We start from the raw sequence: 18,536 nt of genomic DNA, 5'->3' as shown, positions 1-18,536 counted from the left end.
GCGAGCAGGACCTGCGGTGACGTCGCGGTCACATGACCGTGACGCCGTGGTCACATGACCGTGACGTCACAAAGGTCCTTCTCGCACAGCATCTTTGGAAGCAGACCGCCGCGTGCAGCGCTGAGGAGATCAGGACGTCAGAGGGTGAGTATAACCATTTTTTATTATTTTTAACATTACTATTGATGCTGCATATTGCTGCATATGCAGCATCAATAGTATAGGAGTAAACCCACAGCGGAAACCGCAAAACAAACCGCGATAAATCTGCAGGGATAACCGCAGCGGTTTTGCCCTGCAGATTTATCAAATCCGCTGCGGGAGAACCTGCAGAGGACCCCGCAAAGTGTGCACATAGCCGTATGCTACTTCACGCAGATTTGACAACATATTGAGGTGAAGCAATCATGACAGCTTGATATCTTCAAAACAAACTACCAGGTAATACTACTCAGAAAACTCCATTTGCGCAAGGAAACAGCAAGAAGCCTGAACTACAGAGCATAAGAATATTCGTAAGTAAAGTATTTGCATACGTTCCCGAAGAAAAATATACCAAGTGTGAATCTTTTGCAAAACAGGGTATCCTGGTGGGTTACAAAGAAACCCAGAAAGGATATAAAATCCTGCACCCAGAAATGAACAAGATCATAATAAGCAGAGATGTAATGATTGATGAGAACTTTGCATTGGTCAAGTTTCACATCATCATACCAGCAGGCCAACTGAAGCAACAACAATGTCAGTCAAAAATTCAAAATAACAAGAAAAAGGATGCAGAAGTTTGGTTACATTTTTCAAACACTGAAGAAGCAACAGAATAATCAGGTGAAGCTGCAATCAGGAGATTGTCGAGATCAAACCAGGGTATACCAGCTAAGTGTCTGACCTACTTTATCAAAACACTACCTGAGTCAGAGCCGCAGTCATGGGATGAGATGCAACAACTACCTGTCCATGAAAAATGTAAGTGGCTTAATGCTGCTATTGAGGAAATGAAGTCCATTCATCAACTTCAAACTTGGAAACTCACAAAACTACCACAATACAAGAAAGCCATCAAATGTAAAAAAAAATTTAAGACCAAGTATGATGCAGAAGGCAAGGTTCACAGATTTACAGCAAGATTAGTTGCAAAAGAATATTCTCAGAAATATAGTGAAGATTATGATGCCACAAGTTCTCCAGTTGCTAAGCAGACCACATTCAGGACTCTAATGGCTATAGCTGCTGTGCAAAAGATGTTTGTCAGACATTTGGACAGCAAAACTGCCTTTTTAAATGGTGACATTGAAGAGGACTTGTACATGACTCAACCTGAGGGTATAGAGAATCTTGATTGCAAACTGCAAAAATCTTTCTATGGTCTTAAGCAATCGGAAAGCGTGGAAAACCAAAATGAACAAAGTCTTATTGGACAAAGGATTTAAAAGAGGTCAAGCAAATTTGTGTTTATATACAAAATGCTCAAATGGAAAATGGATTTATATTTTCTTGTATGTGCACTAAACGATTATGATTCATCAAGAGGAAATAGAAATGATGACTAAAATTCTGAATCAGCTTTTTGAAACAAAATAACTTGGAAATATGACATTTTATCCAGGTCCAAAAAGAAGAAGATGGAAGCTTTCTTCAAACCCCCCCCAAAAAAATCAACTGAATTATGAATCAGTTTGAAATGTCAGAAGCTAAGGTATATCAACCCCAATGAAACCATCCTACTTAAAGTTGGAGAAGAAGATCTGCTACTTAACAATGAGAAATACAGACAGGCAGTGAGGGCACTTCCACACATAGCAACTATGGCTCAACTGGACTTCGCTGCAAAAATTGCAATGCTCTGCAGATATGTGGAAAAACCGCGCCAAAAAAGACAGGAATGCAGTTAAAACAGTTCTTCGATATTTGAAAGAATCTCAAGACATAAATTTAAGGATATCTGCAACAGGAGATCTAAAACTCACAGGCTATGTTGATGCAGACTGGGCTGATGACTTAAGTGATCATAAACCAACAAGCGCTATTAAAATTTTGAGAAAGTTTAATTTATTGGTCTAGCATGAAAAAGGTATCTGTAGTCTTGTCATCTACAGAAGCAGAATATATGTCTGCAGCCTACGCAAGTCAAGAGGTCATTTGGCTAAACCAATTATTAGGCAATCTTGGTAAGCCATCAACTCAACCGATGATCATTTATAAAATGTAATTTTTTTTTTCACTGACAAATGGTATAAAATTCTGACACATGTGTGGTGTCAATATTATCACTGCATCCCTAGATTAATTAATTGAGAGGTGTAGGTTTTAAAATGGGGTCACTCATTTGGAGTTCTGCTGTTCTGGCAGCTCAGGGGCTCTGCCAATGTGGCATGACACCCTCAAACCAGTTCAGCAAAATCTGAGCTCCAATATGACGGCTTCTTCCCTTCTGAGCTTTGCACTGTGCCTAAAAAGTAGGTTTCTACGACATATGGGGAATCGGTGTACTCAGGAGAAATTGTACAACATTTTTTTTGGTCCATTTTCTCCTGTTACCCTTGTGAAAAAAAAACAATTGGGTCTAAAGTAACATTTTTGTGAAAAAAAAGTTAAATGTTCATTTTTTCCTTCCAGATTGCTTCAGTTCCTGTGACGCACCAGAAGGGTTAATAAACTACTTGAATATGGTTTTGAGCACCTTGATTGGTGCAGTTTTTAGAATGGTGTCACTTTTGGGTATTTTCTGTCATATGAACCCCTCAAAGTCACTACAAATGTGATATGGTCCCTAAATAACGTCATAACTAAAAAAATTATGTTTCAAAAATTGTGCTGATGTAAAGAAGACATGTGGGAAATGTTATTTATTAACTACTTTGTGTGATTTGACTCTTTGGTTTAAGGGCATAAAATAAAAGTTTGAAAATGGCAACATTTTTGAACATTTTATTTCCGATATTTTCAGAAATAAATGCAAATTACATCATGTATTACAATATGTCACAAAAAAAATCTCAGATTCAGTGGGATCCGTTGCAGCGTTCCAGAGTTATTACCTCATAAAATGACAGTGGTCAGAATTGAAAAAATTGGCTTAGTCAGGAAGGTGAAAACAGGCTTTGTGGTTAAGGGGTTAATAATTGAACTAGCTAAAAATTAAAACAGAAAATATAGCAAAGTATATCAAGAACAGATACAATGATTATTTTAGTAATGTATATGTTATGTAGCCAATGACCAGTCACTAGAGATTACTACTTGTTGACAGGAATGTGTCCATTTTTAATACAATGTTAATTTCATGGTTTATATTAAATAAAGCTCTTAATATCCTTAAACAAAATAGGATCAAACAAGTAAAAGATTTTGAAAGCACTTACAAGGATCTTAGGACAGTCAGCTGCTGAAAGGTGCTGGATCTAATTTCATAGATTTCATTATGGCGCAAATCTCTGAAATGACAGACAAATTATAAGTGCAGTGTTTAAGCGTGAAATTTCATAACAAACCTTTCGGCACAATCATATCACCTTTAACCCAAACATGACGGGGCTAATGGTATTAAGCATTTCACGATTGAAGTGATATGCCTTGGAAGGCTTAAGTAGCAGTGAAAGAATTAACTGTAAAACACCTGCACTTGTAATAAATACTCACATCTTCTGAAGCCGCTGACATGCTGAGAAGCTGGGCAAATCCTTGATAAGATTATATGATAAATCTCTGTTGAAAAAAAAAAGAGAAAAAATGATGTGTTTTAGCCCCAGAGTTATGCCTACATGTGAGATTGAAAGACAGTGTCTAATAAAGACAGAAACAAAAAAAACAAACAAAATAATCAGGCCAATTAAACACATTTAGGTCAAATTAACAGTTAATCAATTTTTGTCTCCTATGCAAAAACTAAAACAAAAACTGTTTTTGGTGTGTTACTTTTTAACCACGTGAGTGTCATTCATTTTCCTTGTATGAACGTCTACTGACATTAGTCAGTAAAACACAGACGAATACAACTCTATGTGCTGCTTATTCTTTCTGAGGTCACATTCACTTGAATGGAAAGTTTGTTCGGAAAATGAGACCAAAATCAGACACGTCTACATTTTTTAATGGAAACTCCAAAAAAATTGGCATGTGAAAAGGCTTTTAGATTATGAGTACATGTACTAGAAACTCGGATATGAGAATGGGGCCTTACATACATGTTTCCACACAGGCTGGCCCGGGAAGCACTGCACAAAAGTTTAGGACTGAAATCCAATACAGGCACATCCATGAAAGGCAATCAAATTACATACAGATGAAGCTCCTCCATGAATAAGAGCTTTCTGTGTTTTTTTCGGCAGCTTCAAAGCAAATTAAATTACCTCTTAAATGCTTTAATGCTACCTTGCATCATAGAAATTTACTATAGCACGTAAATAAATATCAGTATTGCCAATTAATCACAGTTATGGAGGACTGGACACGAGCCAGATATAACTGAATGCATGTCAGACACATCTGGACTGCTTTATAGTGGACATGTTTGGTGATCACATTGTTGGAGTTGTACTTATTACTTTATTGGATGAGCTCAAGCACATACCTTGGGATTGAGTATTTTATTATTTTATCTTGGCTAATTTAAGACACAATATCCTCCTCAATGAATACATCTTCAATACTACTAATTTCATTTTTATACGCTATTACAATATGTCTACCATGCATGGCAAAGCAGACGAAAACACCATGAACACAAATAATTGTGGCTAATATAAATGTTAAAGCTCAAACAGATATTATTTAGGCAAATATCCATCCATCTACACATTGTTCAAATTTCCACTAAGGTTTGACAACTGATTAAGCCAAACATCCAGAGGCCAATGACAGATAACCAAAATTATCAACAGATTCATTTACAAAGAATGTAGCTAGAGTTGTACATAGATGATGGGGGGGACCAAAGCCAATTAAAACTAAGTTCCACTGTCCATTTTTTCCCCATCATGGAGAAAATAGTTCCTAGTGCTGGCTTGTCACCCCTACTTCGTACTTTCAAGAAAATCCCATGCCCACTATGCGTCTACAGACCCCCGCGGAAATGGAGATTCCAGACCTCAGAATGTCAATTTCCCTTGTGGAGATGCTTATCTCTGCAAAATAAATTACATCAATTGAATGTATTGAACGTGGATAATCCACATGATTCAGTGATCACATGCGGATTTACCTGCGTTCAATAGACGGCAGCACTTTGGACGGAGCGAACATACGCCTGCATCCAAAGCGTTGCTAGTTCCAGATCGTGGGCACCTGGCTTTAGAATCCAATTTGAATAAGGGATCTATGCTTTACTTTGTTAGATATTCAAACTAGGCAACATTTCATGTACAGTATTAGAGGATTGAGTAGTAGTATTCTCTATCACATAACTGACAAGGTCAGGGATTACATAACTTATTAGACTGCAAATCATACTTCTTCTCTGCGGTGGTCAATACCCTTACGAGAGACATACTTACTCAAAAAATTCTTGATGTTCCTACTCTCACTCACTTTTTTAATATCTTTGAAGTGCCAAGGGAGGCTGTGTGTTCGACTTCAAGGGTTTAGAGTCAATTTGAACAGGATGCTCAACACCAAGCGTACTCTATGATATACAATATATACACACACATATATAAATCTGCTACTATAATCTGCTACGTCTCCGGACTTGTCTCTCATCAAGCACATCTGAGTCGCCATTTGTCGGCAATTGCAAAGGCAGCTGCCAGTAACGGAGCTTGATGATTTGCTTGCCTCGTGCATTCAGCATGACAGAAGATACATCAGACAACCATTAATAACCTCACTGATAACATGCCATTGAGTGCAAGTGTGTGTATTTCTGCAGGTGGTGCTCATACTCAATACTGAATAAATTGAGAGGTTTTAAAAATGTTGTTCTCATTTAGTCCTCATTTGCATATCATTAACATTTCTAGCAACCCTGTAATTTCCATAATGCCACGACTTTTCCTACTTAGTATTGCAATTTCAACGATGAAGAGTGTATACAGTTAAGCCCATATATACAGTATGTGGACAGAGACAACATTTTTCTCATTTTGGTTATAGACATTACCACAATTAATTTTAAACAAAACAATTCAGATGCAGTTGAAGTTCAGACTTTCAGCTTTCATTTGAGGGTATCCATATTAAAATTGGATGAAAGGTTTAGGAGTTTCAGCTCTTTAACATGTGCCACCCTGTTTTTATAGGGACCCAAAGTAATTGGACAATTGACTCCAAGGCTATTTCATGGACAGGTGAGGGCAATCCCTTTGATATGTCATTCTCAATTAAGCAGATAAAAGGCCTGGAGTTGATTTGAGGTGTGGTGCTTGCATTTGGAAGGTTTTGCTGTGAAGTAAACATGTGGTCAAAGGAGCTCTCCATGCAGGTGAAACAAGCCATCCTTAAGCTGCGAAAACAGAAAAAACCCATCCGAGAAATTGCTACAATATTAGGAGTGACAAAAACTACAGTTTGATACATCCTGAGAAAGAAAGAAAGCACTGGTGAACTCATCAATGCAAAAAGACCTGGGCGCCCACGGAAGACAACAGTGGTGGATGATCGCAGAATAATCTCCATGGTGAAGAGAAACCCCTTCACAACAGCCAACCAAGTGAAGAACACTCTCCAGGAGGTCGGCGTATCAATATCCAAATCTACCATAAAGGGCAGACTGCATGAAAGTAAATACAGAGGGTTCACTGCACATGGCAAGCCACTCTTAAGCATCAAGAATAAAAAGGCTAGACTGGACTTTGCTAAAAAACATCTAAAAAAGCCAACACAGTTCTGGAAGAACATTCTTTGGACAGATGAAACCAAGATCAACCTCTACCAGAATGATGGAAAGAGAAAAGTATGGCGAAGGCATGGTACAGCTCATGATCCAAAGCATACCACATCATCTGTAAAACACGGCGGAGGCAGTGTGATGGCTTGGGCATGCATGGCTGCCAGTGGCACTGGGTCACTAGTGTTTATTGATGATGTGACACAGGACAGAAGCAGCCGAATGAATTCTGAGGTATTCAGAGCCGCCATACTGTGTGCTCAGATCCAGCCAAATGCAGCCAAACTGATTGGTCGTTGTTTCATACTACAGATGGACAATGACCCAAAACATAAAGCCAAAGCAACCCAGGAGTTTATTGAAGCAAAGAAGTGGAACATTCTTGAATGGCCAAGTCAGTCACCTGATCTCAACCCAATTGAGCATGCATTTCACTTGTTAAAGACTAAACTTCAGATAGAAAGGCCCACAAACAAACAGCAACTGAAAACCACCGCAGTGAAGGCCTGGTAGAGCATCAAAAGGAGGAAATACAGCGCCTGGTGATGTCCATGAGTTCAAGACTTAAGGCAGTCATTGCCAACAAAGGGTTTTCAACCAAGTACTAGAAATGAACATTTTATTTAAAATTATTTAATCTGTCCAATTACTTTTGGTCTCTTTAAAAACAGGGTGGCACATGTTAAGGAGCTGAAACTCCTAAACCCTTCATCCAATTTTAATGTGGATACCCTCAAATGAAAGCTGAAAGTCTGAACTTCAACAGCATCTGAATTGTTTTGTTTAAAATTCATTGTGGTAATGTCTATAACCAAAATTAGAAAAATGTTGTCTCTGTCCAAATATATATGGACTTAAACTGTATACACACACATACACATAGCATAGAACATCACCATGAAAATAATTATATTAATAATAAACTCAATTTTTAAAGCTAATGAACCATATTCATATGTGGAGAATACAGCTTTGTGTCTTCTTTTATCTTGTTACAGAAAAGATCAACACTTAAAGCTATTTCCATAAAATTTGACATCTGAGTGCTGGATGAGCATAAGAAGGAGGAACCCTTGATGCACATTTATCCAGGCACACATTCTTGTACAAATGTACCCAAGTGTTTATGGACGTAAACTAGCACAAAACAAACAAACTTCCATCAACAGTGTAATAGTGTCTCCATCTAATAATAGAGAGAGTAAAATAATGAATGTTATAATTATAATAAAGATCTGTGCCTAATAATCTTTTATACTTGTAAATGTTCCACATTTTTGGCTTTCCGGACATCACAAAGTGCTGAATGTTTCTGTAAGGCAGTGTTTGGTTTTTGGAAGACTGAACTGGATCTTATTCTTTGCACACATATGGGCGTTACAGACCAAAAACACAACACGTCTATAAATATAATTTCCCCTCTTTAAAGCATAAATGTGTATGGCATATTTGTGGAAAGTTTTACAACACACACACTGGTAATAAAGCAATAAATTGTAATCAGTGTTAATACACCAAATGCCAAGTGAAAGAACACCACATGTATTCAAAGTGATCTAATAGCTGCTGTCATAAATTATCATTTTTTTTTCTGTGTAGGTTACAGACAAAATAAATCGGCACTCTGGGAGTCTGCAGCTAAGGCATGCATGTCTAATCCTTATCAAATGCTATTTGCACATAATGATATATGTGCCAATTGTGCTCGGGCACTTTATATAGAAAGGTTCCAGACTGTACAGTGCTTTGATTGATCCTTCAAGTTTATATCCTCACGTAGATACGAACTGGATTTATGCTATAGCCATTGATGTTGAGTAGATAGTATCCAAGAATGGACTTTAGCTATGGAGACAGGTTGCGGTGCCAGCCAATGTCATCAGCCTGGGAGAACATATTGGGTGACAGGGGGTGTCCAGATTCCTCGGCAGTCCGCAGCTGGGAAGCTTTGTCTTGAGTGAATTTTAATTGCCAATGGTGAATAGCAGAGCTCAGGATGGCATGGTGTACAGAAGAGACCCTTTATGGTGTGCACAGAACACTGTAGCACTCACTGATTCTCATACACAAAGAACTTTGCTCGCACACAATATGAGTCGAGTAAATGAGCAGTTCAGGGCTACTATTTTTTTCCCTCTTTTAATTGCTGGAAAGATAGAACAAACTATGTTCTTTCATGGCTGCTCTCAATATTTCTTGGACCATTCACTACCTTTGAACCGTATCTTAACAAGCACAGACAAATTCCATAAAACAACCCCCTCCCTCCACTAAGACATTGCATGCACCGAGCTGGGCTAAGGATTTAATGTAGGACAGCTATTCCAGTACACTAAAAACTGTTAAATTCCTTTCTAAAGCACACAGATAATCTGCACTGAAATCTGATTCTCCCTCTCCCATAAGAATACTGCACTCCCAGCATGAACTGCCAAATGCAGCACTGTGATCAAACCAAGTGTCACATTCATGGCACACTACACTTTGATTCCTATGATATACTGTTTTTATTGGTAGCAAATAATTCTCCTCTAATAGCTGGTTACTGCATATATTTTAATAATCACTGAAATCATGCTTACATTACTTTTATCTCAGCTTCAGGCACCTTTTCCCCTGAATAAAACAACAGTTACTTGAGAAGGGGAGGGCGCATACTTTAACTGTGGTCAAGGAATAATTCATACAGATATCTAGGAAATAATACAGCCTTCAGTGGTACTTACAGCATCTGAAGGTTAGGCAACTGGTCACAGATGATATTTGGAAGACTGACTAGTTGTGCCCCTGTCAAGGTTCTGCGAAAACACCATTATATGTGAATAAGTACTGGGATATTAATTATACTGATCATCATATAATAACTGTGAGGTCAATAATAAATAACTTACAGACTTTCCAGGCTTGTGGTTCCAGTTAGGTCAGGAAACTCTGTAATTTGTGACGCCCCATTGAGGATCCTTTAAGTAAATGATAGGGATGGCTTTTGGTGAACATAGATTTATAACTGATAGGTACCACATGAATGTGGCAGATCGGTAGGGTCCATGATTGCTGAAAGGATGCTCTGCAGTCTCCTGCTCAGAGCACAGAGCTTCTGGCTGACTGCACGCACATAGAGAAGTACAAGGTAAATGCAAACTGTAAGAGCCTGTACACAGAGTGATGTACGGGCACATAACTTTGCCACTGAGCCTGTATAATGCTCTCTCCTTGCACTCAGCCAGAAGCTTAGCAAACCAATCTGCTATAGTACCTATTTAATAAAAGTAAATACAAATTAAATGATAGGTACTCTTTAAAAGAACAATATAAAATATAAAGGTGCTTCTCACAAACTTAGAATATCATCAAAAAGTTAATTTATTTCAGTTCTTCAATACCAAAATTGACACTCATATATTATATGGAGTCATTACAGACAGAGTGATCTATTTCAAATGTTTATTTCTGTTTATGTTGATGATTATGGCTTACAGCCAATGAAAACCCAAAAGTCATTATCTCAGTAAATTAGAATAATTAACAAAAAAATCCTGCAAAGATTTAAAAAGGTCCCTTAGTCAGCTGATGGCTCTTGGAATAGATCACTCTGTTTGTAATGACTCTATATAATATATGGGTTTCACTTTTTGCATTGAAGAACTGAAATACATTAACTTTTTGATGATGTTCTAATTTTGTGAGATGCACCTGTACATTCACAAATATAATACATAAATTAACATATAAAATAAGCTGGGTGTAAACAGATGAAGTTTTTGTTGGTATGTACGTATTACAAGTTCAGGTCATTCTGTTGGAAGAATATAAGCAATTAAACTGTTTGTAGGCATTTATCTTAATGAGGTGTTGAGGGAAGCATGCAATAGTGAAAATAGTATCCTATGCCTATGATATATAGGCAGGATGCTATAGGTTAGGAGGAGCTGATCAGATTGATATACATTTTGTGGGAAAAGTTTCAGTAAAATTTTTATTTTATTCAGTGAAATCCTTGTTGCTTGTGTGTATGAGTCAAGTGGGCAGTCCTATTCAGTGATTGACAGTCCTCTCTGTATGACTGCGCATACAGAGATATGGAAACACGAGAAATATTAGCGAATAAAACACAATTTATACTGAATATTTTCCCACAAACCTATATGCCGGACTTCTCATTCTCTACTGTAAACCATGGTGTTCACAGATTGGATTGCATGACTAATGTGACAGATTACATTTAAAGACAAAATGAATGATGGAAGACACCTTTATAAAAATGATCTCTATTATAGAAAAATTGCATATTTCCAATTCACAATGCAGAATAATGTATTTTGGGCTTGAACAAATTCCCTCTGTGCATCTTATACTTCACATGTTGATCCATAATGTATACATAATAGGGATGACAGGTAAAGTTTGAATCCTCTCTATTACATTTGTTCAGCTCCCAGAAATTATTAAACAAGTGAAGAAAAGTAAAGAACATGGCTGTTTTGCCTTCTGTCATGCATTGTGGCAAGTCCGTGTGTTTGGACACATAACAGACTTGCAGAAACATAAAAGTCATGGCCAAAATATAAACACTCTTAAGTATCTTTCATAATATTCTATCAATGTGAATGAGTGAGTTTGACATTCCGTAGAGAATAGGATTTTTTTTGAGGGTAGACCAGTAGAAAATAATTATTCTATAGTTCTCCACATCCTGATTATGTGGAAAGGACTCAAATGTCAGCTATTCTGCATTATTAAACCTCCGAACAACTCACAGAGTCCGGAGCTCCGGCAAGTGCTGAAATGCAGATCTCCCAACATGCTGAATAGGGTTGTCGAAGAAGTGGCTGCCAGAAACAGAATAAAAAATCATCATACAATTCACACAACAAATATGAATGATACAGTGATGTGAGTGTATCACAGAATGATCACTCCGGACGGTGGTGTAGCACATAAGTGACATATGCAAAAACAAACTGTAATACACATACTCTCATGTAGCCAATATCATTTCTCACTTATGTTTCTGGAACGCCAAGAGTTAAGTGATATAATTTGGGTGTTCTGAGTTTTCTGACCCTTGGGGTTGTGCTTTTCAACATTGTGTGCTGCTCTGCATCTGAATTACAATTGTCTTCTTTGATTTACCAGCATTGTGAACTGTTTTATGTCTTGCTCAATTGCCTAATCATTCCAGTGTGGAATGTGGTTTTGGTTATAGGATTATACAGCCACACTGTGGTGAATCTTGTTTTTTCTTTAAATGGCCCTTGCGTTCTGAAACAATCGTCTCAGTGCAATCCATGTGTAGTAGAAAGCCTGTATCTAATGTGATTACGTTGAGCTGGAATATATCAATTTTGTTTCCTACATTGTTTTACAATATTTACATTTTTTTAGCCCTGTGTGGAAATGACAGCTATTTAAATGACTTCATGTTCTACATCCTCCTTTGCATCCTTTACATGTGGTTCGTGGCCATAAAGTACTTGGGTCACGCTTTTATACGCAGGTAATCCTGGTAATAGTATGGCATATAAACTAAGGACCTAAGAGATTTCTGAAGTTGGATACTGAAATTAGAGCTCAATCGATATTTCACTATCTTGCCATATACTCTTCATTTCTATTAACTATTTGCCAATGATATGAACAATATCAGCATTCTCATTTATGAAAGTATACTAAATGTATGGCACACCTTAAAAGTTACATTGGCATGTGTTTTTCATTGTTTCATCAACTTACATTAAGTACAATACTTTTCATGTTTTACTTTTTCTATTTGTCCATGTTTGCTTGTTTCCATTGTTGTATTACACTTTTAGAAACTTGTAATGCTAAGGATTACATTAAAACACTTACATTGTAATAAGAGAAGGGTTCCCAATAAATGCATGCTCAGGAATAGATCTGATATTGTTGCTATGGAATGCCCTAGAACAAGAAACATAAGAAAAGGTCTTATAAAGTATAATCATAATCAATAATATTAGCAAAGGCTAGACCACAGGTTTCACAGAGGTACGGTATTCAGAAAGGATCACATTTTATGCCTTCACTCTCTTCCCAGCATGCCAATAGAACTACTTGTATACACGGTAAAAGCACAAGTCCACACTACTATTGTGAGACCAGTCTCCAAAGACACTACTGCTGCATGCCAAGCAATTTTTTCAATTACCATATCTATCTAAATATATGTCCTGTCCTTGGAAAAGCTTTTTCTTAGCTGAGCAAACTTTAAATTCCCCTTGATTTTTAGGGTATGTGCACACGTCCAGATTTCTTGCAGAAATTTCCTGAAGAAAACCGGAAATTTTCTGCAAGAAATCCGCATTTTTTTTTTTCGTTTTTTTCGCGTTTTTTTTAGCATTCTGCAAGCGTAATTAGCTTGCAGAATGCTAAAGTTTTCCAAGCGATCTGTAGCATCGCTTGGAAAACTGACTGACAAGTTGGTCACACTTGTCAAACATACTGTTTGACAAGTGTGACCAACTTTTTATACTATAGATGCTGCTTATGCAGCATCTATAGTAAAAGATAGAATGTTTAAAAATAATAAAAAAAAATAAAAAATGGTTATACTCACCCTCTGCAGACAGCCAATCTCCTCAGCGGTGTCCGTTCCTATAGATGCCGGTGTGGTTCAGGACCTTCGATGACGTCGCGGCTTGTGATTGGTCGCGTGAGTCACATGAGCGGTCACGCGACCAATCACAAGACAGCGACGTCATCACAGGTCCTGAACCACACCATCTATAGGAACGGAAGAGAAAGCATGCACCAGAGAGGCGGGAACACTTCGGGGGCCATCAGAGGGTGAGTATATCACTATTTTTTATTTTAATTTTTTTTTTTTTTACCAATTATATGGTGCCCAGTCCGTGGAGGAGAGTCTCCTCTCCTCCACCCTGGGTACCAACCGCACATAATCTGCTTACTTCCCGCATGGTGTGCACAGCCCCGTGCGGGAAGTAAGCAGATCAATGCACTCCTAGGTGTGCGGAATCCCCGCAATTCCGCATTTTTAATGAACATGTTGCTTTTTTTCCGCGATGCGTTTTTTTCGCGGAAAAAAATGCAACATTTGCACAAAAAATGCGGAATACCCTGTAAATAATAGGAGGCATATGTAAGCGTTTTTTTCGCATTTTTATCACGTTTTTATAGTGAAAAAACGAGAAAAAAACGTGAAAAATCCTGAACGTGTGCACATAGCCTTAGGCTAAGGGCTTGTTTCCACATGCGAGAATCACGTCCGTATCTCGCATGTAGAAACCAAGCTCTGGCGCCGGCACTCAGGAGCGGAGCTGTGCGGCTCCATGTGTTCCTATGCGGCCGCACGCTCCGCTCTGGAGTGCAGACACCAGAGCTTGGTTTCTACATGCGAGACACGGACGTGATTCTCGCATGTGGAAACAAGCCCTAACAGGGTGACTACAGAGAGTGGGTAGAGTGTCTCTTGATCTGGAGGGTTTTGCATGTCCATGCATTATAAGATCAGTGTATTGTTTCATTTCCTCTGTGATACAGCTGCAGGTGTATAGGACACCAGCCACCAAAAATAATTCTCCAAAGTCACAAATCTCTTCAACTTAAGTGAGGAACTTCTGTTTTTGATAATTGGATCAAATATGCAATGTCACGCTAGGCCACATGACCGTTTTTCTCTTATCCAAGAAAAATCGGTTATATTATGTTAATCATACGTTGATCAGAGATATTTTTTTTAGATATTTTCTCAGATGTGGAGAATAAAAAAAAAAATTTCTCCATCCTCTCCATTCAGTCTGTTTGTGAAAATCAGACTGCACTTGGATGTCATCCGAGTACAGTCTGATTTTTTCAGTGGACCCATAGACTTGAATGGCCAATAGTGATGAGTGAATATACTCGTTACTCGAGATTTCTCGAGCATGCTTGGGGGTGTCCTCCGAGTATTTTTTAGTGCTTGGAGATTTAGTTTTTAGTGCCGCAGCTGAATGATTTACATCTGTTAGCCAGCATAAGTACATGTGGGGGTTGCCTGGTTGCTAGGGAATCCCCAAATGTAATCAAGCTGGCTAACAGATGTAAATCATTCAGCTGCGGCAAGAAAAACTAAATCTCCGAGCACTAAAAAATACTCGGAGGACCCCCGAGCGTGCTCGGGAAATCTAGAATAACGAGTATATTCACTCATCACTAATGGCCAAGTGTTTTCGGAGGCAAATTGGGTAAGCTGCAACTTTTTTTTTAAACCACTTATTCTGTCGGAAAAAAATCGGACCTGTTAACAGCTTCACTGAATAACAAGGGGATGAGTGCCATCTGTCAAAACAACGGATAGCACTCATCCGAGTTTTATGGTCATGTGCACAGGCTCTAAAATGAATTGTACAGCAAGACTGCTTATACTACAGGACACAATAGGAATATGCGATGGGAAGACAGCACAAATAAAAGGTATGAGATGCAATGAATGTTATATGCTGTTAAATAATGGGCTTAATACAGATTCATGTGGCAGGGCAATAAAAGACACAGCAACATCGTGATAATACACTAGCACATTTTCTATACACTAACAGATCTCTTGGTCTTCTGAAACACCAGTCTGGTTTTTGTCCTCCTTCATGGTTATTTGGTTAATATCCATCTACATAAGTCATATTCAGCTAGAAACAGTGATCTGAAAGAGTTTCTTCCTAATACAGCATTGGATATCATATCATAGAGAATATGGTCCCTTAATCAATACTAATATTAAGCCCCATTTTAGGTGAAGCTGAAAACCTCCACTTGGTTGCCTCCATTGTATTTTGTATGCCAACTCTGCGACACTTACCACATTACCAACAGGTCATCCGATCCTTCTCTACAGGGCCCCTACAGCATTTGCAGGGGTTGATACTGTATGTAGGCCTTAACATTTATTTGATGAAAGCTACACAATACATGTTATGTCACTTGTGAAGATGTTATGACTTATCAGTGTTCTGACAGCATTTAGTCGGCACATGTCCTGTAAATACAGCACAATTACTTACAGCTCTTTAAGATTCCTGAGGGTTTTGATAGCAGTAGGAAACTCTTCTAGATTGTTGTAGTTCAGATCTCTAAAATTCAAGAGAGAGAACACCTTGACACACGTAATCCCGGCAGAGGGCGCATCAATGCCAACAGTTCCACAGCAGAACACAACCAGTGCTTACACATTCTCATAAAGAACCATCCCGACCAGGAGCCTGAGCGCTTTACCATACACTCATCTTCAGCCAGTGAGTAAACTGTGAATACATATTCTGACTTGTACCATAGCTAGAACCTAACAAAGAAAACTAAAAACTGATTGATATTACAAATGCGAAACCTGCCATTCCACTGCCACACTGGGCTGATGACAACACGTCCCTTTATGACATCTGGCAGTTTCCCTAACCGTATCGCCATACAAATCATTGCCCACACTCTATCTATCACGAATAGAAGCAGTGTACTTAGGATGAGGACTCTGATGTTAATCCCCTTAATGTCCTTGTGACAAGGGTGAAGTAAACTGCCAGATGACAGGACAGGAAATGTTACCGTGCTGTTATTAGAGGTGTGGATCTACACACTACAAACTAGTAACTGAATTTAATGACAGTGCATATCCATACAGGGGTACAGTAGTAACATTTCACCTCTTTAGCATTTTATGAGGAGCTTCTACATATTATTTTCTGTTTTCTTAAGGAAATTCATAGCATTAAGACTTTTTTTTTATAGTTTAACTGAATGGAAAAAAACATGTACTGAATTCATTTTTAGAACACAATATGCACAGTATGTCAGTAAATTGTAATAACACAAAATACAAAGTAGTAAGGAGTTAATTATATGTATGGCACAATACGCGTGAGGTCCCCCTCTCTGCCTGGGTGTATTTTTTAGATCTGATGTTTTTGATGTGCACATTTTGAGCTTGTGTGGTACAGAGAGCACAGACCCGTCTATAGCTAAATGAAAGGCCTTTCCCCAGAATCTGCAATCTTCTTTTTATCACTATATTATTTACTAGGGAGGAAACTACACTTCATCTCTGGATTTAAGAGCTATGTTATTATAAACACAGTTAAAAAAATCACTTTTCAGAGTCTGTAGGAGGCTTTTATGTGCATAATCCTTGTAAAAGAAAGCACTACTGCTGGGAACATGCTGCCAAAAAAAACAAAAAATATGTACTTTGTTTAAGCCTTTCTAAGCTGGCTGGTGCCACTTTAGAGTTAAAGACAGTCCAATTATTTCAGGAGACAAAGTCATTTCCACTTCCACCTTACCTAGTTCAGATTAGAACAGAACAATGTTTGATAACCCTATAAATACCTTTCGGAGAACAGAACACCACTGTGAACAGTGAATACCTGAGTGAGCATTTTACAATCTATACAAAGGAGGAGATTCTACATATTACATGTGACGGTTAACCCCTTTCTGACCTCGGACGGGATAGTACGTCCGAGATCAGAAGCCCCGCTTTGATGCGGGCTCTGGCGGTGAGCCCGCATCAAAGCCGGGACATGTCAGCTGTTTTGAACAGCTGACATGTACCCGTAATAGGCGCGGGCAGAATCGCGATCTGCCCGCACATATTAACTAGTTAAATGCCACTGTCAAACACAGACAGCGGCATTTAACCTGCTCTTCCAGCCGGGCGGCCGGAAATGAGCGCATCGCCGACCCCTGTCACATGATCGGAGGTCGGTGATGCTTGTACATTGTAACCATAGAGGTCCTTGAGACCTCTATGGTTACTGATCCCCAGCAGCTGTGAGCGCCACCCTGTGGTCGGCGCTCACAGCACACCTGATTTTCTGCTGCATAGCAGCGAACATCAGATCGCTGCTATGTAGCAGACGCGATCGCGTTGTGCCAGCTTCTAGCCTCCCATGGAGGCTATAGAAGCATGGCAAAAGTTAAAAAAAAAAGTAAAAAAAAAATGTGAAAAAAAATAAAAAAAATCTAAAAGTTTAAATCACCCCCCTTTCGCCCCAATCAAAATAAATCAATTAAAAAAAAGTCAAACCTACACATATTTGGTATTGCCGCGTTCAGAATCGCCCGATCTATCAATAAAAAAAAGCATTAACCTGATCGCTAAACGGCGTAGCGAGAAAAAAATTTGAAACGCCAGAATTACGTTTTTTGGGTCGCCGCGACATTGCATTAAAATGCAATAACGGGCGATCAAAAGAACGTATCTGCACCGAAATGGTATCATTAAAAACGCCAGCTTGGCACGCAAAAAATAAGCCCTCAACCAACCCCAGATCATGAAAAAATGGAGACGCTACAAGTATCGGAATATGGCGCAATTATTTATTTTTTTTTTTAGCAAAGTTTGGAATTTTTTTTCACTACTTAGATAAAAAATAACCTAGTCATGTTAGGTGTCTATGAACTCGTACTGACCTGGAGAATCATAATGGCAGGTCAGTTTTAGCATTTAGTGAACCTAGCAAAAAAGCCAAACAAAAAACAAGTGTGGGACTGCACTTTTTTTGCAATTTCACCGCACTTGGAATTTATTTCCCGTTTTCTAGTACACGACATGGTAAAACCAATAATGTCGTTCAAAAGTACAACTCGTCGCGGAAAAAATAAGCCCTCACATGGCCAAATTGATGGAAAAATAAAAAAGTTATGGCTCTGGGAAGGAGGGGAGTGAAAAACGAACACGGAAAAACGGAAAATCCCAAGATCA

General features: G+C 38.5%; 1 protein-coding gene across 1 annotated transcript in view; it reads right to left on the bottom strand.

Annotated features, from left to right (window-relative positions):
* LGR5 (leucine rich repeat containing G protein-coupled receptor 5) overlaps positions 1-18,536 on the bottom strand; it is a 299,962-nt gene that overhangs the window by 44,602 nt on the left and 236,824 nt on the right. Inside the window, exons 7-13 of the mRNA XM_077265282.1 lie at positions 15,841-15,909; positions 12,674-12,745; positions 11,581-11,652; positions 9,715-9,783; positions 9,550-9,621; positions 3,640-3,705; positions 3,363-3,434 (exon numbers count right to left, since the gene is read on the bottom strand). Coding sequence (XP_077121397.1) covers positions 3,363-3,434; positions 3,640-3,705; positions 9,550-9,621; positions 9,715-9,783; positions 11,581-11,652; positions 12,674-12,745; positions 15,841-15,909 — 492 coding nt within the window. The remainder of the gene's footprint in view (positions 1-3,362; positions 3,435-3,639; positions 3,706-9,549; positions 9,622-9,714; positions 9,784-11,580; positions 11,653-12,673; positions 12,746-15,840; positions 15,910-18,536) is intronic.

The sequence above is a fragment of the Ranitomeya variabilis genome, chromosome 5 (genome assembly GCF_051348905.1).
Source record: "Ranitomeya variabilis isolate aRanVar5 chromosome 5, aRanVar5.hap1, whole genome shotgun sequence".
Classification (NCBI taxonomy): domain Eukaryota; kingdom Metazoa; phylum Chordata; class Amphibia; order Anura; family Dendrobatidae; genus Ranitomeya; species Ranitomeya variabilis.
Note: the sequence above shows the minus strand (reverse complement) of the source record. Positions and strands in the feature narration are given on the sequence as shown.